Below are 26,520 nucleotides of genomic sequence, written 5' to 3'. Positions count from 1 at the left end.
TCCTCTGTACTCTCTTCATAGTTCTTATCATAATCTATTTGTGATATCAGGTAGCAGTCCTGGTGAGTACAGTGGTAAGAGCATCCCCATCTATTGGGCGGGAGACTGGTGATGATTCCCCCACAGGGAGGCAACACACACAGTGATAAAGAATCTGCCTGCTAATGCAGGAGTCGCAAGAGACCTGGGTTCGACCCCTGCATCAGGAAGATCCCCTGGAGAAGGAAACAGCAACCTGCTTCACTATTCTTGCCTGGAAAATTCCATGAATAGAGGAGCCTGGTGGACCACAGCCCATGGGGCTGCAAAGAGGGGTACATGACTGAGGAACTCAGCACCTGGTAACTGAATTACAAGTGTAAAGTAACAAGTGTAAAAGGTACAAGGTACAATGCCTGGCATATTTGTTGTTGCTAAGTCGATTCTTCTGAGACCCCACAGACTGTAGCTTGACCTGCTCTTCTGTCCATGTAGGGAACACTTAATATTCACTGTTACTAGTTCTCAGGATGTTAACGGTAAGTTCTCTCCTTGTTTAGGTCCTCCTATCCTCTCTCTTGGAGAAGAAAATGGCAACCTACTCCAGTACTCTTGCTTGGAAAAGCCCATGGACAGAGGAGCCTGGTAGGGTACAGTCCACAGGGTCGCAAAGAGTCGGACACGACTGAGCGACTTCACTTCACTTCATCCTCTCTCTGGGTGGCCTATGCGTAAATGTAAGGAATCAAGATAGAAAGCTGAGGCCCAGTCCCAGTTCTCCCGGATTCTGCACCCCTGACAGCCAGGGGCTATGCGACAAGGGAGGGAAAAAACTCCACAAAGGGTCTCACGCTTCATTTAATCTGAAGAACTGTACAGGCTCTTCGTCTTCAGATATAAATTATTTATAACGTTACAGAACAAGCAGCGATTCCAACAATTTAAAAACTAGGTAAATCTACCCGGTGTTAATTTCTGGCAACAGTCCTCCCGATCTGTTTTTTTTTAAAAAAGTCATCCCTGCCCCCGTTTCAGTAGACGTGCACCATGCCGTAGAGAAATGTCCAGAACAGGACGTAGGTGAAGAGGCCTCCGATGAGGCCCCCTGTAAAGAGAGGTCTTCGCGACTTAAAATATTTGTTCCACCTCCTTCCCGCCTTGAGAATTAAAAGCAGGGAGAGCAAGATGGAGGCGAGCAGGTAGAAGATGAAGCCGTAGAGGCCGGTGAGGCCGAGGATGCCGGCCGTGGCCCCCGACAGAGCCGACACCGAGGTCCGGCAGTAATCCAGGACGGCGGCGTTGCCCCGCACAGCGGCCTCGCTGATGAACGGCGGCCCTTCCCGCTTGGCCACCACAGCGGCCATCGCACCCTCCCGGGCTCAGCCTGATTTCTCGTGGAGCAACGCGGGGCTGTGGAGAGAACCAAGTTACAAGTGGCGCCCAGAGCATGGCGAGTTTGGGTTCACGCCGCCCCTCCCCCTGGGGCCGCCGAGACCCCGCACCCCTCGATCGAAAGACGCTAAGAAGGTTGAGAGCTCGGGGTCCCGGCGGTACATCTACATTTCCCGCCCAGACTCGCTCAGTTACCTGGAACCCAGCCGCGGACGCGGTCACTCGACGTTCCCTCAGAAAGCCTCGGGTATGGATCCCCGCGACGCCATCTTGCGCTGGAGGATGCTGGGACAGCCCAGGCTGCGCAGGCGCCTGGACCCCGTGCCAGCCTTCCGACTCATGCGCAGTGGTAGCCCCGCGTACGCTCCACCGTCCCCTGATTTTCTGCGCACACGCCGTGACTTCCGAAAGCCGAACAGCGCTCCGGTCGGTGATTGGCCGGAGACTTCATAACTATTCATAAGGGGGCGGGCCTGGTTGGGCCGCCTTTGTTAACCGAGAGAGGGCGCGGCCGCGGGTATTTTCGCTGAGGGCTTCTCTAAGCTACGCTTGGCTACCAGATTGGGGTCGAGATGTCCTACGTCCCGGGCCAGCCTGTCACCGCCGTGGTGGTGAGTGCGCTCGCGCGGGCTCCTCCTCGTCTTGGCTTCCCCCCACTTTGCAGATAGGTAAACTGACACCCCAAACAGGTTGACAGAGCGTCGAGCGGGGCTCTTGCAAACTTGCAGCCAGAGCTCCGATTCCCACTCTACCTGAGCCGAGCCACGGTCTTCCCCAGCCATGCAACAGAAGTGCCTGGGACCCAGAAACCTCCTGAAGAGCCAGAATCCAGGCCAGACCCCGCGTATTACCGCCGCCGCGTTGGACTTTTCTCAGCCAGCCGGGGGCAGGGAAGATTGTGGAGAAAGGCTCCGGCTGTGGAAGTCTAGGAAAGCGCCTCTTTCCTGGATCTGTGTCCCCAGCTGGGCAGCTGCGAGGGGCGGGCGCCGACCCCGACGTCTGAGTCGCAGCCTCTGGAATGAGGAAGTGCTTCCTCCGCTCTAGCCGGCGCCGCCGCCCAGAGGGAGGCTTGGGGGTGGAGGTGGCCGGGGCCAGCGTAGCAGCCAGACCCTCACCCCTCCTGTGCAGGCTTTCCTACTCGGACCCACCGCCGCCCGGGCCAGAGTGAAGGTTCATGCAACGGGCTCGATCCTGATCGATCTTTCTCTGGATTCCCAGCCCTTGGGGCAAAGTCCAGGCCCCCTAGCTGGCACCTGGGGCCTGAGGAGAACTTTTGGGGTCCGCTCAGACCCTACTCTCCTCCCTTGGCTTGTCTCGGGTGCCAAGTACCATTAGAATAGGTAAAGGCAGGCGGGGACATTAGAGCCAGATATTAAAGCCACAGCCGAATGGGACCTGCAGGCCCCACTCTGTGGCTGAGGTGGGGAAACTGAGACCTAGAGAGAAGTCTGGTCATGCCTAGTTGTGCAAAGAAGCCCTCAGAAAGGAACCAGGTCGCTGAGAAGAAATGCCTTCTGGGCAGGGAACGGGTTGGGTGGAAGTCCCGGTGCTGGTGACTCCTGCAGTCAGGTGGTGTGACCAGGGAGCCACTGATAAAGCTGACATTTGAGGGTGAGCTTAGAGCACCAGCTCCAGCCTGGGCTGGACCTGTTGACAGCAGTCCTCAGCTTCACCTTGGCTGCACCAGCCTGCTTCTTCCAGCTCTCTAGCTGCCCTAAAGAGAAGGGGTCAAGTTTGCTCCTTAGTTGGCAAAAAAAAAAAATGGGTGCAGGTGGGGAACCAGAGAGGGGCAGTAACCTGCCTGACCTCGCCCAGCAAATCAGTGACAGTACCTTATCTCCCAGTCTTAGAGCCTGTACTTTTTTCTGACCTTGGAGTGTGTCAAAGGTGTGCAAAGGTGTTTGTCAGAGGAGGTGGAGGCGGGGCCGGAGGAGCGCACACGTTTGGGCACGAGGACGTAGGTCCAGTGGGCTGCAGGTGTCATGCTTCCTACAACCCCTCTCTCACATATCATGGCTGGTCCCCGGGCCTTCCTTAAAGCTTTAGGACCTTGACCTTCCAATTCTTCTCATACTAGGAACATGTCTGAACACAGTGGGTGGGGTCTGGCCTCTCCCTCTTGTGTCTTGGATCGAGGATGGGGTGGAAGAAGCTCCTCCCTACCCCGTGCCCTCTCCCATGTAGTGAACATTTTGGCTTCTCCTCTGAACTCTGGCTTCGTAGGCTGGTCTGCTTTCTGGACCCCTGCCTGGAGCGCTCCTGGCTCTCCAGCTCAACATGCTCCTTCCCCTCTGGGGTCCCCATCTGGGAGGTGGTTGTGTTCAGCCAGGCCAGGTGGCCGGCCCGGTGCTTCCCTTGATGCTTTTCTGCCACAAGTAGACTGGAGTCTGTTTTTCATTTTATTTTAAATTTGGCTGTGCCTGGTCTTAGTTGCAACATGTGGGCTCTTAATTGTGACCTGCAGGATCTAGTTTCCTGACCAGGTACCAAACCTGGACCCCCTGCATTGAGAGTGAGGAGTTTTAACCACTGGGCCACCAGCGAAGTCCCTGGAATCTGTGGATCTCTTTCTTAGTGGCTCATGTCCCCTGGCCTCCATATCCCACCTTGGTGAGACATCTGTTCCCCTTCTGCCTGAGTGGTCGTTCTAGCGTCAAATCTGACTACGATCTACCATCACCCAGCCCTCCCCAACTCCTAAGAGCTCCAGTGGGCCCAGAATCAAGATCAGGTGGCCAAACTCCTGGTCAGTCCCAAGGCCTGGTGCAAATGGTACCTCCCTCTGAAGCCCCTCTGGTCCAGATCCAGTCACCTTTTGCTTTGTTTTTTTTCTCTTTCTGTTAAGACTCAACTTTGGAGGTGGGGCTGTCTGGTTTGGCTCCCAGCATCTGGTGACCGGAGGTGCCTGCTGAGGACTTTGAAAGAAGCTTGGCACAGATGGGAACTCCCAACCTTAGAGTATGGTGGGAGAGCTCTAGATCCCTCCTCTGCCTCCTGCACTGCACAAGTCAGGGCCTGAGGCTTAGGGAGATGCCCCCTCCCTCCTGTCCTCCTCAGCCTTCTTGATCTGGGCTCAGCCTCATTTCACCTCCCAGTTCCGGTTCTGCACTGTACACTCTGGTCTCGTGGACATGTATCCACAGCACCTTCAAGCCTCTGCTACTGTTCCTTTGGCCAGGACAACCCTTCCTCCTTTCTGTGCAAGTCCAGTCTCTGCTTTTCCCGAGCATCTCCTGGCTTGCCCTGGACAGGGCTGGCTCAGCAATCTGAACTGGCTCAGGCAGGTGCCTGAATTTTCTTTTTTCAGGGCCTGACCACTCCTGCCCTGTGTGGTTCCTCCCTTAGGACACAGGAGCCCATCCAGAGCAGCCACAGCAGCCTGGCTTTTGGGCCAGGAGGGGCTTAACATGTGTGAGGAAGGCTGGTGCCTGAGGCAGAGGAAGCTGGGAGAGGTTAGGACGGAGAGTTGTGGGGGTGACTGGTGTGTCTGAGTTCTGAGTCTCAACCCCCCAGCCTCCCAGCCTGGTGACCAGCTAGATTCCTGCAAGAGGCCCTGGGTCCTGCCCCCAGGGCATGGCTCCGAGCCTACCCAGCCGCCTGAGGCTGCTGCAGGGGTCACAGACCCCATTTGCTCTCCATACCCACTCATCCCCAACTCGTTTTTTTAATCTTTGCCAGCAAAGAGTTGAAATTCACAAGCTGCGTCAAGGTGAGAACTTAATTCTGGGCTTCAGCATTGGAGGTGGAATTGACCAGGATCCCTCCCAGAACCCTTTCTCAGAAGATAAGACGGACAAGGTGAGCTGGACTAGGATCTGGGGACCTCTCTGTGGGGCACAGAGGCCTGAGACAGTGGGCTCTTTGCTTCCTGGGCCTTTGCAGAAGGAGCAGACCTCATCTCTCAAATGGTCCTCTTTTAAGAAGGTCCAAGAAAAAAAAAAAAAAGGAAGGTCCAAGAAATGATCTGGTGGGAGTAAGTAGGGATGGGGTGGGGGGAGAATAGGCCTCCCAGCACTAGGAAGGCCTGCTCAGACGGAGCCCAGGTGGCCAGCAGGGGTTGGAGTGTCTGTGGGGCTTCCCTACTTCCCCCTTGGCTGTCTTAGCATGGGCTGAGTGTGGGATAGATGGCTAGGAGTATGCTCTACTGGGCTTTGCTCTATGGCTGGGAGGCCAGTCCAGTGACCCCAGGGATTGACGTGGGCTGCCTCTTCCCAGGGCATTTACGTCACACGGGTATCCGAAGGAGGCCCCGCGGAAATTGCTGGGCTGCAGATCGGGGACAAGATCATGCAGGTAACCAGTGTCCCGAAGGAGGAAAACAAGGCTTGGGCTGGAGGGTGTAAAGCCCTCGGGGGTGGTGGGGCTGCCCCTGCCTACCTCCCTGGGCACCTGGGAGATGCACCGAAGTAGTTTAGAAGCCTGTGCTGGATCCCTCTTGTGTGTGTGTGTGCATGTGCCCAGCCCAGGGACATCAGCTTGGGCGACCCAGGCCCCCCAGAGCCTGTCCTGTTTTCAGACCCCAGAAAGCAGTGACCTGAAGCGGGCTGTGTTCTCTCCCTGGGCCAGGTGAACGGCTGGGACATGACCATGGTCACACACGACCAGGCCCGGAAGCGCCTCACCAAGCGCTCGGAGGAGGTGGTGCGTCTGCTGGTGACACGGCAGTCGCTGCAGAAGGCCGTCCAGCAGTCCATGCTGTCCTAGCAGCTGCCAGGGTCCCTGACTCGAGCCTGGCCGCCCTTTGTACAGTGACACCACGTCCATGCTCTGTCTGTCTCTCGTCCTGGCTTCTGCTCATTGCTGGATCCCTGCTCAGAAGGGCAAGAGCAGATCCCTGGCCCGGCCTGATCCCCTCTCCCACCACTGGCCCAAGGCTCTGGGACCATCTCTTCCCCTTGGATGCTGAGGACTGGTAACAGGGCCTGGAGCCGAGTCACAGTCAGTCTGCAGTGACCAGTCTCAGCCCTCAGCCCCTGCTGCCTAGCCACAGTAGTGCCCAGGCCATCAGGGGCCCCACTTTCTGATAGCACCTCGTAGCTGAGATGCACAGGGCTTGGCCCTGCCCCCGTTTCTCAGCTCCGCAATGTCTGTGCCCCATGCTTTCCCCTGCATTCCTTAGAGGGGACTCGATTCACTGCCAGAGACACTACGATGGTCTGCCTGGATGGAAGCCACGCAGGCTCTTAAGTCACCCATTTCACCCCCACTCCCCAAGGGGCGCTGGCCTCCCCCAGGGTTCACCTGCTTACAGGATTTAGACGAGGGTAACATTTCAGGGCAGTTTTCAGGATTGCCATTTTTCTCTATGCCTGTGGGTTTAACTTTTATATTTTTTTAATCACAGCTTTGATACAAAGTGTTTTTTATCTCACTCTTTAGAGGTGCCAGTTCAACTTTGGAATTTAAGCTTACTAATTCACACGTGGGAGCTACTCTTAGTGAGGGCACTGGCCTGACTTTGGTTACTGTGGAAATGGGGCAGTGGGAAGCTGCCCTGCATCCTGTGCCCAATAAACAGTGCTGGAATTCATTCATCAGGGGTCTTTGCTGAGACAGTGGGGAGGGCTACTTGGTGAACTGTCAGAGGGCTTTGGCCATGGATGAAGCCCATCTATTCCCAAACCCACTGATGCTGTACTGGGCCAGGGCTGCTCTGTGGGAATGTCTGAGAGTCCCTTCACTGGAACTGGACCAGGGAGACCCCCACTACCCTTGTGTAACCTAGCCTCAGCTCTCATTGGCAAGGGGCCTCATGGACACCAAGGACAGACATATATCCCATAAGACATTAGAGAACTCATTTTATCCATGCCAGGGACACAGGCTGTGGTTTGATGGGATGGGAGTGAGCTGGGGGGCACTGTGCCCTCTGCCTGGCCCAGGACTGGTTGCAATACTGGCTCTGGGAGTTGCTGCCACTCATGGACCCACCTAGCCCAGGCAAGTCAGATTTTTGCAATCTCCCATCTTTAAAGAGTGTTACCCAACCACACGCTGGGTGGCCCAAATAAATCAGGCATGTGGGCTTGGTCAGGCTGCACTTTCTGCTTTAGAGAAACAAGTTCCTAAATTCCTTGATACTTAGTATGGCAGGCTAGAGGAAGAATCTGGAAGATTTATCACCCCCCTCCCCTGCCTCTTCTCCCACATACCCTTAAAGAACGCATCCAGCCCTTGCTTATGGCCACACAGCTGGACTGCCATGCCCTTGGTCATGCAGATGGTCCCTCTGGGACCAGCCTGGCCCTGAGCATCCAACAGTGCCACCCAGCAGGGCTCCCCGGTGACACACCAGGTTGGCACACAGCCATTTCGGGATCGGTGAACTTCAAAATGCCACGCGTTTCTATACAGTGGAATGACAGGCCGTCTCCCTGAGCCCTAAGGACTTGGTTCAGAAGCCAACACACCTGCCTCCTGCATCTGGCAAATGCTCAGTGTGCAGAGAGGAAACGAACCAGGTTTAATTGAGGACAGAAGCCCCTCGTTCATCTCATGGATCGACAAGCTCGAGGCATGGACAAGGCACATCCACCTCCCCTCCTGCCACAGGCAGGACGACTGCTTGGGGTGGGAAGGGAGGGGCTCTGGGGTCAGGCGGGGCCCACAAGGAGTGTGTGAGGTGGTCTCAAGTCCTTTGAGGCTCTGGAACAGCCACAAGTTGGTGAGTCTCAGGTCGGAGTCTGGGAAAGTGAGGGAAGGGGGCTGCTCTCACCACTTGGCAGGTCTAACATGCCTCTAAGGCACAGACTGGTGTGTGTCTATGTGTGTATGTGTGTGTCCTGTCCTCCAAACTCGGTAAGGAGCGCGTGTGGGGCCCGAATATGGGAAAGTGGAGGTAGGCAGAGGCAGAAGAAAGTAAGCCACTCACTTCCAAAGCATCCCTCTGAAAAATTCCAAATGGCTCGTTAGTGTGATAAAGATCCGGAGAGAGCTGGATGTGAGCTCGGTTCCGAACCAACCTGTTGGGCACCTCAAGGCTTGGAAATACTGGTTCTTTACAAGAGCCTGGCTGGGGCCACCTGGATGTAGGATGAGTGTCCGCACAGGGAGTGCTCAGAGAACGCAGCCTTCAGAGGAGGCGCCCCAAGGCCTAACCCCAAAGTCCTAGCCCCTCTGCCACCAACACCAGCATCTCCGGGTCTATCGGGCACAACACTGGCTGCTCTGTCTCTGAACACAGCAGTGGCAGCAAGGCTCCCTTGACTCTCCCAGCTGCCAGGTCAGTCCTTCAAGCCGCTCCCAGAAACACTGGTTGCTTGGGTGGTGGGGCAAGGCCTTCAGCTCCAAGCTCAGTGCTCAGTCCTGCCTGGGACGGCTGCCAGAAGCCCTGTGTGCTGCCTGAAGCCTTAAAGAAAACAGAGATGCGGCATCAAGATGCAGGAGGGCCAGGCGCCAGACTGGAAAGGCCCGGGGCAACAGACCTCTGGGGAGACCAGGAGGGGCCGCCAGCTGTCAATCTCTGCACACAGTCTAGGTGCCTATCCCAGAGGGAGGGTCCTCCCTGGCCTGGGAGAGTCCAGGATGAAGGCAGGCTGGTTCAAGTTTAAGGCATCTGGCCTTGAGGAAGAGAGTGCTTCTCCGCATGGAGCCAGCCCAGCTCTCCAGACCGCTTCTCCAGCCTTCCTGATGGAAACTTCCCCACCAGGGCCTGGGCCTGGGCTCTTTCCACTGGTTCCCGGGGAGCTAGTTCAGCTGGTCATACCCTGGTTTCTTTCTGTACAAGCAGAAGTGCTGGATGAAGAAGACAACATCGAAGATGATGGAGAAGATGCCGAGGCCAAATTTGGTTGGGTCTCCGAAGATCAGTGTCCACTGGTCTGTAAACAGCCAGAGGGGATGGGATGGGTTGTGGTTTTAGGTTGGCCGCTGCTCAAACAGCACGCGGGGCTCCATGGTGGAGTGGGGGTTCCCTCCTCTGCCCAGGAAACCACAAATTCTCTAGCTGCCAAATCCCCTAGGCAAGGGACTTCCCCGGTCAGTTCAGTGATTAAGAAGCCACCTTCCAATGCAGGGAATGTGGATTCAACCCCTGGTTAGGGAACTAAGATCACAGTCTGCCAGGCTCCTCTTTGTCCATGGGATTTCCCAGGCAAGAATACTGGAGTGGGTGACCATTTCCTCCTCCAGGGGGTCGTCCCCACCCAGGGATCAAACCCAGGGCTCCTACAATGCGGGCTGATATTTTATCATTGCCCCACCTGGGAAGGCCACAAACGGACAGCCAAGTAAATTTAGAAATGCCCCCTCCCTGAACCTCACCCAGGAGCCTGGGACTGGCTAGGATTCCAGAGTGGGGGAGGGGTGGTTCCCAGGAAGCCCCGCCCCCACCGCCCGGCACCTCCAGCCATCCAGGTGGGCGGCAGCCTGCTGGCTGACTCACCGTTGTTGTAGGACTGCAGGAACATCTGGAGGAGGCTGAAGCTGCCCCCAGTGAAGTCCAGAAGCACGTTGCCAATGCTCCAGCCCTCGGTGCTTTTGTAGTGAAAGTTCATGTAGGCCTGGGCCAGACAGACAGAGGGCAGTGAGGGGGCTGAGTGGCGGCCTCTTGCACCCTGTGACTATGTCCAAACAAGAGTGGCTCTCATGCCTCCCACTCCTGTTTGGACCTCAGCCCCCAAAACACAATGACCTTTGGACTCGGAGCTGCAGGCACAGTCTGGGCGGGTCCTGGAGTCTCCTCTGTGAGCCAAGCGGACAGAGCTCTCCTCTCCCCCTCCCAAACTCCCCACTCCAGCCAGGGGGATGGGGGGAGGAAGAGGGGTGTGTGTGGATGCTCTCTCTCCATCTTCATCCTTCTGTATATCCTGGCTTTCAGGCAACTCTGATTTGTTTCTTCTCACCTTCAAATGGAGATTCTCCCCAAACTCAGCCAGGACTTCATGTTGGGCTTATGAACACAGCCTGGGAGGTCTGATGACCTAGTTTGGAATCCCAGCTCCACCATGGGAGCTGTGTTACCTTGGGAGAGTGACTTGAATTCTCCTAGCCTTAGTTTTCCCACCTATAGCGTGGACTTCACTCCTTCCCCAGCCCTGCTGAGGCTCTAGGGCTTCCACCTTGGGCTTCCCAGGTCCAGTCCACTTGGACATCACTCCTCTTCCAGGTCCTCTCCCAGCAGCCACCTGTCAGGCCCCCTTCTTGGCCTCTCCCACTAACCTTCATGCTTGCTGCCACCTCTCCAGTCCCGGATGGTCCCAGACATCTCCAACTCAGGCTCCTGCCTCGCAGGTTTCCCAGGCCCAAGCCTTCCCACACTCAGGACTGAGGCCCTACTTCCCCCAGGCCCTTCCCCTACTCTGAAGCCTCCTTCCCAAGCCCCCTGGGCCCCGATCCCACCTTCCTAGCTTCACACTGCTCCACCAGCAAGGCCTCCTCCGACAGTGCCTTTGTGCAGAATGCACTGGCCCGGAGTGGCCCCTCCCCCAGTCCATGGAACTGAGTCCTGCTGATCCTTAAGGGTATGGCTCTGTTTCCATGCCCTCCAGGGGACTGGCCCTGACTCTGGCCAAAACGTTCTCCTTCTTGAGTCCCTGGAACAAAAGGTTCCCTGTGCTGGGGAAGCGAGTTAAATGAGGCCCCAGATTCATGAGTAGAGCCTGTGGTTGTCAGTTCTTTCATACCTGAACTGGTTCTAGGCCATTCTGGCTGTGGCGGAAGCTGTGTGTGACTCTCAGTCCCTGACTCTGAGTAGGACTGTCTTGAGCACTCGAGGGAGGGTGTGAGGGCCCACAGGGAGGACCCTGGGTGCTGGTGGGCTGCCTCCTCCCAGCTCATCTCCCCAGTATCCTCAGGGACATCAGTTGATGGTCATGGGCAGCGGTGGTAGGGCGGTGGGCAAGATTGAAGTCATCAGAAAGGTGGCAGAGGAGAGAGACGAGAGTGATCTACATGACCCCTGACTCTCAGAGCTGAGCGTGAGTCAGAGAAGTGCCACCAACTTCCCCATGGGATTCCTGGGCCCGGGAAAGAGCAGGCAGAGGTCACAGCTGGCTTGGTGTGATGTCCCACTCCTGCTGGGCTCGCTGGCCTCCTCCTAGTAGCTTTCCAACCCATATCTCCTCGCCCCAGTCAGAAGCTGCCCCCAAGAGATCCGTGTCCCTCTCATGCTAACAGCGGGCAGACCTCAGAGGTACCTGTGGAAAATACTTGACCAGCGTCACTGCCAGCTTGATGTAGGAGAAGCAGAAGAGAAACTGCAGCCAGGTGGTTGCCCCGACCGCAGCCATGATCAGGGCGATGAGCGTGAAGAGCCAGGAGAGGACCAGGAAGCTGATGGCTGGCCAGGACACACGCTGGGTGCCTCGCTGGGGATCAGAAGCAGGGCGGGGGGTAAGGGAGGGACATGGGTGGGGTGGGGGTGGGGTGCGGAGAGCCCAGTACCACCCACACCTTGTCACTATCAGAGCCTCTGGTTCCATCCTTCTTGGACTTAGCAGAGCCCTTTTGCTTCTTGCTTGCATGCTGCAGAACTGGGTCCCTCTCAGAACCCACCAGCAGTGAGGGATGCAAGGACCTGGCCCCCAACACGTTGGAGGCCTGGCACTTCACCCCAGCCCAGGCTCCTTCGGCCACCCGAGGGAGCCTGCTCAACTCTGGAATCTCTCCCCCACCTGTGTACCATTCCCCAAAGCAGGCCTCCCTCATATAACTTTCTCAGCAAAGGGTAAAAAAATCCAGAAGGTTCGTGAAGGTCGGGGCCGAGCAACCCTGGCTGACCTTGCAGGTGGGAAGAGAACTCCTCAGGGGAAGTGGTGTACCCACAGGGCAGTGAAAGAGAACAGTGACATCAGCGATGCCCTGAAACACGCACTAACACCGTTCTTCCCTGCTGAGACAGTGGATGGTGGTCCTCCAGCGACATAGCTGTGCCCAGGCTCCCAGCTCGGCCCTCCAGGGCCCCCCTCCTGTTCCCTCCACAGCCATCCTGGCCACACCCACCTGCTCACGGTTCCTCTAGCTGCACCCTGGGCTTCACAGGTCTGTCCCCCTGCAGGGGTGGTCCACCCTGGCCCTCTTCCCCGTCACCACGGAACATTATTCATCCCATGGACCACAATTCAGCGCCCTCCATCCCCCTCCTCCCTGCTGAGTCGTGGGGCCCACAAACTGCCCGTGTTCTCCCTGCCTGCTCAGCTCTCAGCCTGCTGGGTCGTCACTGCCTCCCTCTGTGTCCCTCACCGCAGACCTGGGGGCGCCCGAGGGTTTGGGCTCACAGGGCCCAGCATGGGGTCTGGTCTATGACCCAGGAAGCAGATGTGAGTGGACGGACACATTTCCCTTCTGGGGGCTTCCGTGTCTTGTGGAAAAGGGCAGGTGGGGGCTCGGGCGGCACAGGCTGCAGCAGGGGCCGGGGTCGCCGCTCACCTCATACAGGAGGCATTGCGCTATGACGACCAGGGTGAGGGCGACCGCGTGCAGGCTGAAGAAGACGTCATTACTGTCCACGGGGTTCACGCCGTTGGGGTATTTGAGAAGAAACTGCTCCTGGGTGGGGGTGGGGAGAAGCTGGGGGGTGAGGGGCAGCCTGGCCACCGGCCAGCTTGGTAGGACTGCGGGGGCGGGCAGGACTGTACCTTGATGGAGGATACCCAGAAGAGGCCGATGTTGAACACGCTGTAGGCCACGAACCCCATCAGGTTGAGGGCCACAAAGTCGAAGCTCAGACCCACGACACTGGGGGAGAGGGGTGGGGAGACAAAGCAGGGTGGGGGGTGAGACTGGGGGCCGCTGGGGCCTGGAGGGCACAGAGCTCCCAGCACCTCGGGAGGAGGGCCTGGCTCCCCAAGGAGAGCACAGTCCTCAGTCCCTCTCCACGCCCACCCCATGCCATCTGACCCCCTCCTCCTCCTGGGACTGTCTGGAGGCCTCCGGCAGAGATGAAGTGCCTCCCACCAGCTCAGCAGCCCCTCAGAGGCCCATGTGCCTTGTTGGCCTCATGCCTGAAGCCTGGGTCTTTAAAATCAAGGTGGGCCAACTTTCTTCTCCAACTTGACACGAACTCCCCCAGGGCTGCAGGGACCAGGAGCACAGCGGCTGTGGGTGAACCCCCCTACCTAGCCCCTTCTCCATCTCAACTGAGAAGCCCCATTTGGTTGCTTTCAGAGAGTGGGGCTGAACTGGGCAAGAGACCAAATGCCCAGCACTGCAGCTCTTACGTGGGCTCTTAGAACTTTCACATCAGACCCCTTTTAAGAAAGGGCAGGGATGCTCGCTTCGGCAGCACATACACTAATGAGAGAACAGCATCGAAACATGTATATTATCAAGTGTGAAACAGATCGCCAGCCCAGGTTGGATGCATGAGACAAGTGCTCGAGGCTGGAGCACTGAGATGACCCAGAGGGATGGGATGGGGAGGGAGATGGGAGGGGGGTTCAGGATGGGGAACACATGTAAATCCATGGCTGATTCATGTCAATGTATGGCAAAAACTACTACAATACTGTAAAGTAATTAGCCTCCAATTAATAAAAATAAATGGAAAAAAAAAAAAAAAGGGCAGGGGCTTCCCTGGTAGTACAGTGGATGAGGATCTGCCGGCCAATACAGGGGACATGGATTCGATCCCTGGTCCAGGAAGATTCCACATGCCAAGGAGTGACTAAGCTCATGTGCCACAACTGCTGAAGACAGTTCTAGAGCCTGTGCTCAGCAACAGGAGAAGCCTGAGCACTAAAACAGAGTAGCTCCCACTTGCTGCAAACAGAGAGAAGCCCATGTGCAGCAACAAAGACCCAGTGCAACCAAAATAAATAAAATAAAATAAAAAAGGCAGGGGTGGGTAGGAAGACAGAAGAGCAGAGGGATAGGTCGGAACCCAGGCTGCCTACAGCTTCATTGGAATGCTCCTCCTACTGGCCCCAGGTGAACCTGCTTGTAAAGCTCCGTGGGTTACCTTTTCCGCCTCCAGTTGGTGATCACCTGAGGGTAGAAGGAGACTGACCAGGCCACAAAGTAGATCCAGCCGATCACCTGGTTGATGATGCTGACGACATTGCTGTGGATCACCAAGAAGCGTATCCTTGGGCTAGAGAGGACATGGGGACCGGGATGAGCTGGGGCTGGGTGTCTGGAGGAAACCCCTCACACTGGCACCGGCTCCCTTCTCATCCTTTAGGGCCCACACCGGCGGAGGCCAACCTACCTGGTCTGGTTGGAGTGATTTCCATGCAGATAAGCGGTAACTTGTCCAACACTTTGAGATGTCACTCGAAAAGAGGTATTTGTTGTTCCGGGAGGCACCACTACCTGTTAGAAAACTGAATCAGGTCCAGAGCCCCGTAGTTATTGGGATCTTAGTGAACGTCCAGTTCCAAGCTATTTGCTAGGGAATGGAGGGACAGGTCACACAAGCCCCTGCCTTCTAGGAGCTTCCTAATAGGAGGGAGAAATATTGGGCCAATCAGCTAACCGGAATTCCCCCTACTCCAGTGTTAGACTTTATGAGCAGAAGGGCCCTCCCCTGGCTTATTTCTGAGGGAAGGTGGGAGAGCTCTCTTCCTCTCACTAGGTATTTTATTTTGGACAAGTTATTTGAGCTCTGATCTCAGTTGACCTCAGTTTGCTCATCTGTAAAAGGGAATAACACAAGAGTCTACCTTACAGGGTTGCTCTGAACGACGTGATGTCCATAAAGCTTATGGCACCGACACAGCAAGTGGTGAACTGTTTACCATCACTACTACCCTACGATGACTGCTATTAACTCGACTTCCTTTACTGTGGATGGCTTTTCCAGATCCACAGAGGGATGTGTGCCCCACGCCCAGCCTGGCTGCCAAGAGACAAACCAGAAGAGGTGCAACACATCAGACACTGCAGGGAGAACACCTTTACTCTCATTTCTGTCCAATCTTCATCGAAAGCTCTGCTCGGCCTGCCTGTAGTATCTGACCTCCCCATCATGCCTCCTGCTGCTCTCGACTTCTGAGTGAGGCAGCGAGCAGGATGAGACCTTCACTGGATCACACTGTCCCCCTACTCCCATCTCTCTGTTCCCTGGATTGTGCCCGGGCCCCACCTTCCACCCATGTCGTGGGCACCATGAAGATGTGGCTCACTGGCTTGCAGTGGCTTCTTCAGGGACCCTTGAACATGTCTTTCGGCTCATAACCCCTGAAATCAGGGGGCTTTGGTAGGACAGTTGAAATGGTGCAAGTGGCTGCTGCAAAGCCTGGGATCCAATTTGTGGCCAGTGTGTTGTGAGCTTCATTTTCATGAAGCATACTGCTCTTGGCTCTTTTATTTTCCTGTCTTCATCAATTCTTACTTTTAGCAGGTTTTGCTGGCAACATTGTTTGTCTGTTTCTAAGTGGCCACCAAGTCCCTTCTGGAACTAGGCATCTGCCCTGTATCTGATCATGTGTCAATACTGTTGGCTTGCTCAGGGGCTCAGAGCATATTTGCAGCCTATTTCTACAACCACTCAGGGCCTCCTGCTGAGCCTCAGGGCTACCGCTTCATTCCTGTGTTTATCTTCTTTCCTGTGTTTATCTTCTTTCCTGTGTTTTTTCCCTCCCTACTGATTTTTTTTTTTTAAACTAAGTTGACTGGTAATTGGCTCAAATCCTCATAAGGTGGAAGCAGTGTTTATTAAAAGATTAATGTATAAAGGCTATAAATAGTTATTATTATTATGCCAGACAGCCTCTGGCACTGGTTTTTCCAGACACTCAACCAATGGAATCCCAAAAGGGAGCTTTGCAAACTTTAATGTGGACTCAAATCACCTGGGGACTCTTACTCATATGCAGATTTTTAATCAGTAGGTCTGTGATGGGGCATTTCTGAAAGGTTCAAAGGGGGAAAGGTAGATTAGGAGTCTGGGATTAACATGCACACAGTATTGTATTATATATAAAATATATAACCAACCAGGGCCTACTGTATAACACAGGGAACTATATTCAATATTTTGTAATAACCTATAAGGGAAAAGGATCTGAAAAAGAATATATATAAGAGAATATATCTTTGTGTGTATATATAACAATCACTTTGCTGTACATATACCTGAAACTAGCACAACATTGTAAATCAACTATACTTCCATTAAAAATAAAATTAAAAAAAAGTTTTAGAGCAGAGACAATGCTGCTGACCCATGGATGCTCTTTGAGGAGCAAGGTCTTAAAAAAAACCATCTTAAGAATTTCTTCTACATTCTCAGAATCATTTCTGCCTCATATTTTTTGCCATCATTTTAATAATTCCATCTTGATGCATAAAACATCCATTGTCAAAGAGACTAACAAAGCCCCAAATCAGAGATTTCTAGAATAACAAGTCAGGGGCAGCCCCCGGTATAAAAACAAGGTGGCCTACTTCCACAAGCACTTAGTCAAAATGTGGTTTGTTATCTAGTCATTTTCTACCCATTCTGTTAAGATTCATTACTTACTTCATCAGGGAGCTGAAGGATAGTAACGTTTTTTGAACGAAATGTGATTTCAAAAGTTATCACCAAGGTTGCATTTAAAGGGCACCTGTGGAGGACACAAATCTGGTTACTGCTGAGAAGCTGGACTCCTTGAGGTCTCAACCCACCCTCTGGATTTTGTGGTGGGCCTGGCATATCTCAGGCAATTAGGGTGACTTAGGGCTATGTGCTTAGCCCTGGGAGCTGGAGAGGTGGGGTCCCTTTGCCCAAGTGAGAACACAGCTAATGGGAAATAGTCTGTGAATGTCACACGAGGTGTTCAGAGGCCGACAGGACCATGGCATTTGCCCTCCTGGGAAAGACTTCCGAGAAGGGCCAGGCAGCGTCCCCAGAAAGTGGTGAGACATGTCTGAGTGGGAACAGCCTGTGGGGCTCAAGTCTGGGCTGAGGCCTGGAGTTAATCTGGAAGGGGGTGGGAAGCTGCTCAAGGATTCTGTGCTAAGGGGGATGATGTGTTCTATTTACAAGGTGTCAGTGTGCAGAAGTGGCAGCATCTGGGGATGGGATGCAGGTCTGTTAGGACGCCTTGGTCCCAAAGCTCTGGTTTAAGATCAGACATCCTAGGAGAGGTGAGGAAAAGGGAGAAGGGTAAAGAGGGGAAAAAAAAAAAACAACAACTAGGGTTCCAGATCTTCATCTCGGGGCATCCTCACGGTTGGGGGGCACAAGCTGGGGAAAGCAGGGAAGGGTAAGGAGGAGGTGGGTTCTCTGGCACAATCTGGACTAGGTGGGCACCCTTGTGTGGGAACCAGCAGAGGGCAGCTGGAGAGACTCTCAGATGAGGCTGACTGGGAGCACTGCACAGTGGGATACACCCAAGGGAGCTGGCTGTCATCTGAGAAAGTGCTGCCAAGTGACTCAGCTCCTTCTCCCAACCTCCAATCAGTCAGTTCAGTCACTCAGTCATGTCCAACTCTTTGAGACCCCATGGACTGCAGCATACCAGGCCTCCCTGTCCATCACCAACTCCTGGAGCTTACTCAAACTTATGTCCATTGAGTAGGTGATGCCATCCAACCATCTCATCCTCGATTGTCCCCTTCTCCTCCTGACTTTAATCTTCCCCAGCATCAGGGTCTTTTCCAATGAGTCCATTCTTCACATTAGGTGGCCAAAGTATTGGAGCTTCAGCTTCAGCATCAGTCCTTCCAATTAATATTCAGGGCTGATTTCCTTTAGGATGGACTGGTTGGATCTCCTTGCAATCCAAGGGACTCTCAAGAGTCTTCTCCAACACCACAGTTCAAAAGCATCAATTCTTCGGTGCTCAGCTTTCTTTATAGTCCAACTCTCACATCCATACATGACTACTGGAAAAACAATAGCTTTGACTAGATGGACCCTTGTTAGCAAAGTAATGTCTCTGCTTTTTAATGTGCTGTCTAGGTTGGTCATAGCTTTTCTTCCAAGGAGCAAGCATCTTTTAATTTCATGGCTGCAGTCACCATCTGCAGTGATTTTGGAGCCCAAGAAAATAAAGTCTGTCACTGTTTTGATTGTTTCCCCATCTATTTGCCATGAAGTGATGGGACTGAATGCCATGATCTTCATTTTCTGAATGTTGAGTTTTAAGCCAACTTTTTCATTCTCCTCTTTCACTTTCATCAAGAGGCCCTTTAATTCTTCTTCACTGTCTGCCATAAAGGTGGTGTCATCTGTGTATATGAGGTTATTGATATTTCTCCCGGCAATCTTGATCCCAGCTTGTGCTTCATCCAACCTGGCATTTCACATGATGTACTTTGCATATAAGTTAAATAAGCAGGGTGACAATATACAGCCTTGACATACTCCTTTCCTGATTTGGAACCAGTCTGTTGCTCCATGTTCAGTTCTAACTGTTGCTTCCTGACCTCCAGATTTCTCAGGAGGCAGTCAGGTGGTCTTGTATTTCCATCTCTTTAAGAATTTTTCAGAGTTTGTTGTGATCCACACAGTCAAAGGTTTTGGCATAGTCAATAAAGCAGAAGTAGATGTTTTTCTGGAACTCTCTTGCTTTTTCAGGGATCCAACAGATGTTGGCAACTTGATCTCTGGATCCTCTGCCTTTTCTAAATCCAGCTTGAACATCTGGAAGTTCACGGTTCACATACTGTTGAAGCCTGTCTTGGAGAATTTTGAGCATTGCTTTGCTAGCGTGAGAGATGAGTGCAATTGTGCAGCAGTTTGAACATTCTTTGGCATTGCCTTTCTTTGGGATTGGAATGAAAACTGACCTTTTCCAGTCCTGTGGCCAACGCTGAGTTTTCCAGATTTGCTGGCATATTGATTGCAGCACTTTCACAGCATCATCTTTTAGGATTTGAAATAGCTCAACTGGAATTCCATCACCTCCACTAGCAATCTTCAGGACTCTCTTCAAATATTTAGAGCCCTGCAAAGGACTGCTTTGAAGTCCAGCATCAACTGCTGGTCACTCAAGGAGCTAAGAAAAAGGCTCATGTGTCTTCCCCCTCCCACCAGAAACAAGGTTTCATCAGTTGTTGGGGGGAGAGAGAGACCTTGGGACCTCGATCTGCAGCCCAGGGCCGCTGTCTTTCCCTGGCTTGTCTTACTGTGAAGAGGCAAGGGCATCACACTTAAAATATGAATATAGTGAGCAGGGGTCAGCCCTGACCCAGCTGTGGGGCAAAAGGGCTGGGCTGAGGACAGAGCTGGGCCTGGGAAACTTACGGGAGGGAGATGCTGACGCTGGTGGAGCTTCCGTTTTCCAGCTTCACGATGGGAGGTACAGAGAAGTCAACTGTTGACTCTGAAACAACCCAGATCAGTAACATGAGTCATTATGACTGCGAGCTCAGGCCCACGAGACACTGGGAGGAGGGGCCCTGACACTTGAACTTATGCTTCATAACCACCTCTACCCCCTAGGTGAAGATTCCTGAGGTTCTAAGAAGCTAAGTATGTGACTGACTGGGAAATGCCCTCTTTATGCACTTTCTCCTTCTGCTGCCAGAGACAGAGGGAGACACAGGCCTGACCAGGAGATGCTGAAGCTTATTCCTCCCCCACAGATGAGCTCTAATGGTCTGCAGGAGTCACCCAGAAATAGAAACCACGGAGCCCAAAAATTGGTCACAAAGGAATTCAGCCACAATCTGGGACTAGAACACGTGGGCTTAAACCACCTCTTCAGATGGAAAGCACAAGGGTTTCCTCTGTTCGTGGAGCTAAAACGGCTCTGCAGAACCAGTCCTGCCCCTTCCTGTAGTTTCAGAGAGACACCTGTGGCCCAGTTAACTTGTTTCTAAAGAACTGCCTTTGGTTCCCTGTAAAAGCCCAGCTCCACCCCATTCACTGATCCCCTTCTGGAGGCTGACCCTGCTGGGGACTTGGGGGAGACTGATGAACAACACAAGAGTTTCACTATGGGAGATTTCTTCTTGGCATTAAGATGTTAGCTCAGGAGGAGGTAGACAGACAGGCCTCTGGGGTGAAGGAGGAAGCAGGTCTGGGAGGCCAAACACTCCAGGGCAATTTGGGCACAGGAGTTACCACGGTCTTTTGGACTCTTCCTGGGTTCTCCAGGCAGCCCCGCCCCGTCCCTGCCCCCACCGCAGGTGTGTCTACTTCACTTCCCTCACCTGGGGGGCTTCAGGGTGACTCACAGCCTAAGGTGTGATTGTGAATCTAGACTGAGCCGGGAATGGGGCCCACAGGGCAAAGCAGGTGCTCCATTTGAGGAACAAGGTTCCTTCCAGGGGCGGTGGCTGCAGGTGAGGCCCAGGTCTTCCCCTCCCCAGACCCCTCAAAGGCAGAAGATGAAGAAATGAAATTTTAGATGCTCAGGTTGGGAAGGAATTTAAAAGTTCCCTAATTTGACCTCCACTGTCTGAGCTCCTTCTCAATACTCCTTCCTGGCAGTTTCTCTTCCTCTGGTTGGACACCTGGGCCAGTGGCAGAGTCGGGGAGGGAGATGGGGAAGAGGCAGGGAAAAGGAAGAGTAAACTCATCTCCCACAAGGGAACTGGCCAGCTTGAAACTCACACTCTGGGGCCTGGCTCTGGGCCCTCTCAGACTCTATTTGAGTCACCTTCTCCCTGCCAGCCCCACATGTGGATGCAGATACAGGCTCTGTCCTCAAAGGACATCTTTTAGCCCAAGATGGGAGGCAGTTAGGAAGCTGGCATCATATAGTATCCTAGAAAAGCACGTTTTAGAGTCTGCCCTGGGGCAGAAGGCTCTGGATACCACATTGAGAGCGCTGAATCCTAACCACTAGACCACCAGGGAAGGTTGGATACCACATTGAAATAATCAAATGAGACTCCCTGAAGGCTCCTCCAAGAGCCTTTGCTTTTTAAAAACAAATCCTCATTGGCATCTCTCCCACTCCACACCGGCCACTGCCGCTCTCTAATTACTACACCAGTGAGAGGTGGGCAACGTGACGCCTACTGCAGACAGAAGAAAGCAGAGAATCCCAAGGGGGGAAGTGTGGTGTCCACACAGCTCAGAAATGGTAGAGGCAGGATGCAAACCTAGGGCGGCTTCCGGTCCAGGGCTCAGGTCCTTGCCAGTAGGTGGCAGCACTTCCAGATTCCGCCCACAGCCGGCAGGGGCGAAAACCACCACCGGTGAGTGAGCTCACCGTAGGTCCTCCCTGCTGTTCAGTCACTCAGTCCTGTCTGACTCTTTGCAACCTCATGGACTGCAGCACGCCAGGCTTCCCTGGCCTTCACCATCTCCTGGAGTTTGTTCAAAATCATGTCCACTGAGTCAATGATGACATCCAGCCATCTTATCCTGTCACCCCCTTCTCCTGCCCTCAATCTTCCCCAGCATCAGTCTTTTCCATTGAGTCAGCTTCCTGACCACTCCCCAAAGCAAAGACAGGCAGGGCAGAATGAAGTCAGAAGCCCAATTCTAGCTTCTTGATTTTATGGTGGTTTCTGACTTTTCCTTTATGACATTTAGGAAAAAAGACTCAGTGACACAATGCAGCAGGGGTCCCAGTCTCATTACTTTGTGGCTGTGTGACTTTGGGAGAGACTTCTACCCTCTCTGGGCCTGTTAGCCCTCTGTATAATCTAGTAGCAGCAGCTGAATTTTTTCTTCTTTCTGAGGGCAATGAATTAGCATGACTAATGGAACTTTATTTAAAGCAAGCCAAGGTGCATGCGTGCATACTTTTGGGCCTTAGTCCCAGAGAATATGACCCAGCAGGTCTGGAGTTGGGTCTCTGGCATCCATACTGAAGAACACCGGGCTCCACGGTGTTCTTTCTTTCTTGGAAGAAACCTCTTCTTTCTCGGAAATTGCTTCCCCACAAGCAATTCCCAACAAGTCACACCTTCCCCACAAGGTGTGACTGCAAAGTAACATGACTGATTGTTTAACAAACCTGGAAGAGCTGATCAGATGACCAGTGTTTGCTCAGAGACTCAAGAGCCCAAATGACTAGCAGTGGAACCACTGTGCGTAGCTCTTGGCAAGCTTCGGCAAGGGTTTGCATAGTTTGTGCAAGGTTAATTTGGAAACTTTGGTTGGGGGTTTTAAGATGTATTTGATTTTTTTTTTTTTTTGGCCACACTGTGAAGCTCATGGTATCTTAGTTCTCCAACTGGGTACTGAACCCAGGCACCTGGCTGTGAAAGCATGGAGTCCTAACCACCAGGGAACTCCCAAGATGGACTATTTAAAAAATTATTTTCATTTATTTTTTGGCCTCATTGAGTGGCATGCAGGATCTTAGTCCCCCAACCAGAGATCGAACCCATGCCCCCTGTAATGGAAGTGTGGATTCTTAACCACTGAGCTGCCAGGGAAGTCCCTGTATTTGATTTTTGACAACAGCCAGGTGATCAAAATAATGGGTTTGGTGTCCTTGGAGGATTTACACAGCTTTCACGGAAAGAATTTCAGCAATGTTTGGGCAATAGAAAATTGATGGTATGATACAGGCCTTTAAAGGGCCCCGCCCTAAGGTCACGCCTCACAAGGATACATAAACCCTGATATGTTTTCCAACAACCAGCCCAGATTCTGTAAGGCCCCTAGCCCTGCTGAGCCCAGTTCCTCTGTCTTTCTCTAAGGGAAGGGCTCTGTACTCTTACCAGGGGATGCTGGGCAGGCTCCTCAGGTGTTTTTGCTTGGCAGAACCGGGTAACAAGGTGGCCACCTCAGCTGCTTCTGCAGCATCTCCCAGGACCCATAAGTCCCTCTGTGAGGTCCATGGGGTGGAACACAAGCTCTTCTCTACAGACATTATCCCAGACTTTTGGAGCTCCACAGTTTGACATTGGTGGTACAGAAAAGGGAAGAGGGCCCCCAGGGCAGAAGGTCAATTATCTGTGAACCATCTGGCTCCCTGTAAAACTCCTGGACTCCAGACCTTGGTCTGTTCTGCTACCTGGGTGGCCACCTAGCCAAGGGGCAGGTGGACACATGCTGTCTGGATGGTCCCGAACCTTTGGCTGCAAACAATTAAGGAGGCTACTTCCTCCATTTCCCTCACAGCTGATAACCCATTTCTAGACTTACCACATTTCTCTATGAGCTGCAGGGGGAAAAGGATAAAAATAACCAGCCACCTCCTTATCATGTTCCTCGATTTCAATGAACTAGGAAGAAACACAAAGAGCAAGAGAAGTTCAGGTTAAAGTTGGATCTGCCTAGCAACAAGTGGACAACAAGTCACCTGGTACCATGCATGGACAGTTCATAAAGGACTTTCACTTCACACCTGTGACCTCACGGGCTCTGCATCACCAGCTTGGAGAAGAGGACCCCAGAGAGGATCTGTCTTTCTTTGATATGTGGGGAAATGGGCTCTGAGAGGCTCAGTGGGTTGTGTAAGGCCCTACCCTGAGGAAGTGGACAAATGCTGAATTTTTCCCTCTTCAACTGTTTTGTGCAACCTAGACAACAGAAAGAAAGATGCAGCTGTATTGGCTGGGGGTTCTTTTATTTTTCAGAAGATATTAAAACTGTAGTCAGATATTTGACTCCATGAACCTTTAAACTTTAAGGAAAATTTTTTTCTTTAAATAGCTTTATTTATTTATTTTTGGCTGTGCTGGGACTTCGCTGCTAGTTGCAGTGAGCGGGAGCTACTCTCTTGTTGCGGGGTGCGGGCTTCTCATTGTGGTGGCTTTTCTTGTTGTGGAGAACAGATTCTAGGGTGAGAGGGCTTTGGTAGTTGCACCATGTGGGCTCAACAGTTTCAGTTCTTGAGCTCTAGGGCACAGGCTCAATAGCTGTGGTGCATGGGCTTAGTTGCTCTGCAGCATGTGGGGTCTTCCCGGATCAGGGATCAAACCCCTGTCTCCTGCATTGGCAGGCGAATTCTTTACCACTGAGCCCCCAGGGGAGCCCCAAACCTTAAGGAAATCAACTTTATTTCCTGTCCTGGGAGAAGCGTCTATAGGTTAATGCCACCAACAGACCCTTGATTAGGACTGTTTCATTTGACAGGTGTCACTTTTCTGGGACCAGCAGGGATCACTGACAAAGGGGACCTGGTGTGGAACAAACCCCAGATCAGTCCTGGAGCAGTTTATTAGTTAAGTGAAGATGGGTTGCTGTGTACCCATAACCCCCACGCATGAGAGGTGAACCAAAGGTCAAGATGGGGCAGATCAGCGTAAATATCCATAACTTGGTTTCTACATGCTGCTTCAGTGTACAGAACCTTCCACACCCATCTCCCCACTCTCTGGCCTCCTCTGGGCACCTTGTCCTTGGCCCTGTATCCCCATGCTCCCTTCTCCTCTGCTTTCTGTACCCTGACCTGCAGGAAATTGCTCTCTGGTCTACGTGGAATGACACCCCCACACCCCCACCCAACCTTTTCTTGCCACTTTCTGCTCTCCACACCTGCTGATGTCCTCAAGCTCAGGGTTTAGTCTGTTTCCCAGGGCAGATTCTGCATTTTCTTTGAGGACTCAGACGTGCAGAATCAGGCCTAACTGGCTCCTCCTTCATTCCACAGGAGTGGAATGTAGACTGAGGACCTCAAACTCTTGGACAACAAAAGTTCCTTGCTCCCAAAGGCTGACACATGTGGGAGGAAAGACATCAGGAGAGAGAGAGACCTTGAGAGATATGTGGCTGATTAAAATGTTTGAAAAAGATCAAGTTAATAATTACACAAAAACTCGTGTCTTCCAAATGCTACAAAGTATAAACGGAGAATCTCATCATGATAGGCTCTGTGTGACATGCCGCTCTTCCTATGTGAGTTCTATATTCCAGGCCTCCCCCAGATGCCACCTGCTTCAAGAAGTCTCCCACTCCCAATCCCCTCCCCGGGGCTTCCTGGGGTCAAGGGTCTCCTGAGGCAGCTCCACTTGGGCAGGTATCTGGTTAATCCTGTCGCCTGTTCCACCATCTGGAACTCCCTAGATCGTCTTCTCTTGGAGAAGTAATACAGAGAGTGACAAGGAATGTGTGTCCTAAAGAGTGACTGCACAGGTTTGAAGCCGAGCTCCCCATTTATTAGTTGGGCTACTTTGGGGCGTTACTTGACCTCCTCAAGCTCCAATTTCCTAAAGTGAAAACGGACAGTGGAAACTAAATCACAGGATGTAGATGAAAAATGAAGCACGATTTGTGGCCCCTTCATGCATGCATGCATGCGCGTTCACAGCTGTGTCTGACTCTTTGCCACCCCCATGGACTGTCTGTAGCCCGCCTGGCTCCTCTGTCCATGGGATTTCCCAGGCAAGAATACTGGAGTGGGTTGCCATTTCCTCCTCCAGGGGATCTTCCCCACCCAGGGACTGAACCCATACTTCCTGCATCTCCTGCAGTGGCAGGTGGATTCTTTACCACCAGCCACCTGGGAAGTCCATAGCCCTTTTATAAGCAGTATTAGCAATTTCAAGAGGGAGAGGCTGGTAAGAAAAAACGGTTGAGAAACAATGCTCTTAAGTATTGATAAATACAACCCTTGTTGAGGGCACTTAGCAAGCTCTCACAAGGCATACGTTGTTATTTTCCTCAATATTGTTGAAAGAGGCAGGGTCCAGTAGTCCTCGCTTCCTCCAGACTGAAAGCCTCGGAGAGCGGAGTCGGGTTTCGTTAGCCCCACTCGCCTTGGAACCCAGGCCGGTGCTCAGCACCTCAAAAAGAGTTCCTGAAGTGGTCTGTCCTCTCAGTGTCTCCCCTCTGGAAAGCCATCTGCAAACTGCCACCGGATTCAAGCGACAACTAAGCAGAAGGCGGGGAAAGAGCGCTAACCTGCACTGGAACGGAGCCTCCCAAACCACCTTGGCAGCCCGGTGTCCCCTGCCTCCGCTCGCTACTACCAGAGCCCTTCAACCCGGGGGCTGTCCGGTGCCGAGAGGCCGGGACTGGTGGGCGGTGAAGGAACCCTGGCGCGGCTGAGGGAGGCTGGATGCGCGGCAGGCTGCCCAGTTGACTTGCTGTGTCTCTGGACCTCAGCGGGTCCGCCTGGGAAATGAGGCGGGGAAGGCGGGGGAGGCTGTCTGGGCCGCGTCGGCTCTCACCTGAGGTCCTCTAGGCTCAGGGCACTCATCAGATAGAACGCGGCAGTCTTCTCGGACTGTACCCGCTTCCCGGGGCCGACTTGACATACTGTGGGGCTGGCCAGAAGTCACCTGACCCGAGCCGCCTGATTCGCGGACTACGGGCCTCGGCGCGATGCAACCTGGGAGCTGTAGTTTCCCCGGTTCGCAGTGCGACACCGGGGGGTTGGTAAGAAGCGGAGGGGCTCAGGCAACTTGGCAGGGTATATGGGAGGG

The 26,520-nt window shown here is 53.2% G+C and overlaps 3 protein-coding genes across 4 annotated transcripts; 1 reads left to right on the top strand and 2 right to left on the bottom strand.

Annotated features, from left to right (window-relative positions):
* Nucleotides 1–819: 819 nt before the first annotated feature.
* Nucleotides 820–1,872, bottom strand: EMC6 (ER membrane protein complex subunit 6). The gene is made up of 2 exons (XM_043903436.1): nucleotides 1,567–1,872; nucleotides 820–1,389 (listed from the first exon to the last, which is right to left on the bottom strand). Exon 2 carries the CDS (start codon nucleotides 1,341–1,343, stop codon nucleotides 1,011–1,013), a length of 333 nt encoding a protein of 110 aa, XP_043759371.1. The 5' UTR covers nucleotides 1,344–1,389; nucleotides 1,567–1,872; the 3' UTR covers nucleotides 820–1,010.
* Nucleotides 1,844–6,901, top strand: TAX1BP3 (Tax1 binding protein 3). Its single transcript, XM_043903435.1, has 4 exons — nucleotides 1,844–1,982; nucleotides 5,050–5,169; nucleotides 5,587–5,664; nucleotides 5,938–6,901. The coding sequence occupies exons 1-4, from the start codon at nucleotides 1,944–1,946 to the stop codon at nucleotides 6,073–6,075; spliced, it is 375 nt and encodes a 124-aa protein (XP_043759370.1). The 5' UTR covers nucleotides 1,844–1,943; the 3' UTR covers nucleotides 6,076–6,901.
* On the bottom strand, nucleotides 2,015–26,448 carry CTNS (cystinosin, lysosomal cystine transporter). 2 transcript variants are annotated; one of them, XM_043903431.1, is made up of 12 exons: nucleotides 26,266–26,448; nucleotides 23,297–23,376; nucleotides 19,487–19,565; nucleotides 16,775–16,859; nucleotides 14,519–14,622; nucleotides 14,270–14,401; nucleotides 12,948–13,047; nucleotides 12,739–12,858; nucleotides 11,508–11,678; nucleotides 9,755–9,872; nucleotides 9,077–9,191; nucleotides 7,812–8,719 (listed from the first exon to the last, which is right to left on the bottom strand). In XM_043903431.1, the coding sequence occupies exons 1-12, from the start codon at nucleotides 26,292–26,294 to the stop codon at nucleotides 8,671–8,673; spliced, it is 1,182 nt and encodes a 393-aa protein (XP_043759366.1). In that variant the 5' UTR covers nucleotides 26,295–26,448; the 3' UTR covers nucleotides 7,812–8,670. The 2 variants fall into 2 exon arrangements, with proteins under 2 accessions (XP_043759367.1, XP_043759366.1); XM_043903432.1 differs by lacking the exons at nucleotides 7,812–8,719; nucleotides 9,077–9,191 and adding an exon at nucleotides 2,015–3,085.
* Nucleotides 26,449–26,520: the final 72 nt, after the last annotated feature.

The sequence above is a fragment of the Cervus elaphus genome, chromosome 5 (assembly GCF_910594005.1).
Source record: "Cervus elaphus chromosome 5, mCerEla1.1, whole genome shotgun sequence".
In the NCBI taxonomy this organism is placed as follows: Eukaryota; Metazoa; Chordata; class Mammalia; order Artiodactyla; family Cervidae; genus Cervus; species Cervus elaphus.
The sequence above is the reverse complement of the archived record's forward strand: the minus strand, read 5'-3'. Positions and strand labels throughout refer to the sequence as shown.

What these genes read in the sequence shown, in the direction of transcription:
- EMC6 (XM_043903436.1), bottom strand. Translation starts at nt 1,343, where the DNA reads ATGGCCGCTGTGGTGGCCAAGCGGGAAGGGCCGCCGTTCATCAGCGAG.
- TAX1BP3 (XM_043903435.1), top strand. Translation starts at nt 1,944, where the DNA reads ATGTCCTACGTCCCGGGCCAGCCTGTCACCGCCGTGGTG. An exon ending in AGCCTGTCACCGCCGTGGTG is followed by an intron (nt 1,983 to 5,049) that starts GTGAGTGCGCTC and finishes AATCTTTGCCAG; the next exon opens with CAAAGAGTTGAAATTCACAA. An exon ending in CAGAAGATAAGACGGACAAG is followed by an intron (nt 5,170 to 5,586) that starts GTGAGCTGGACT and finishes GCCTCTTCCCAG; the next exon opens with GGCATTTACGTCACACGGGT.
- CTNS (XM_043903431.1), bottom strand. Translation starts at nt 26,294, where the DNA reads ATGAGTGCCCTGAGCCTAGAGGACCTCAG. An exon ending in TCCTTCAGCTCCCTGATGAA is followed by an intron (nt 14,623 to 16,774) that starts GTAAGTAATGAA and finishes GTTTTCTAACAG; the next exon opens with GTAGTGGTGCCTCCCGGAAC. An exon ending in ACCAACTGGAGGCGGAAAAG is followed by an intron (nt 13,048 to 14,269) that starts GTAACCCACGGA and finishes CCTCTCCCCCAG; the next exon opens with TGTCGTGGGTCTGAGCTTCG.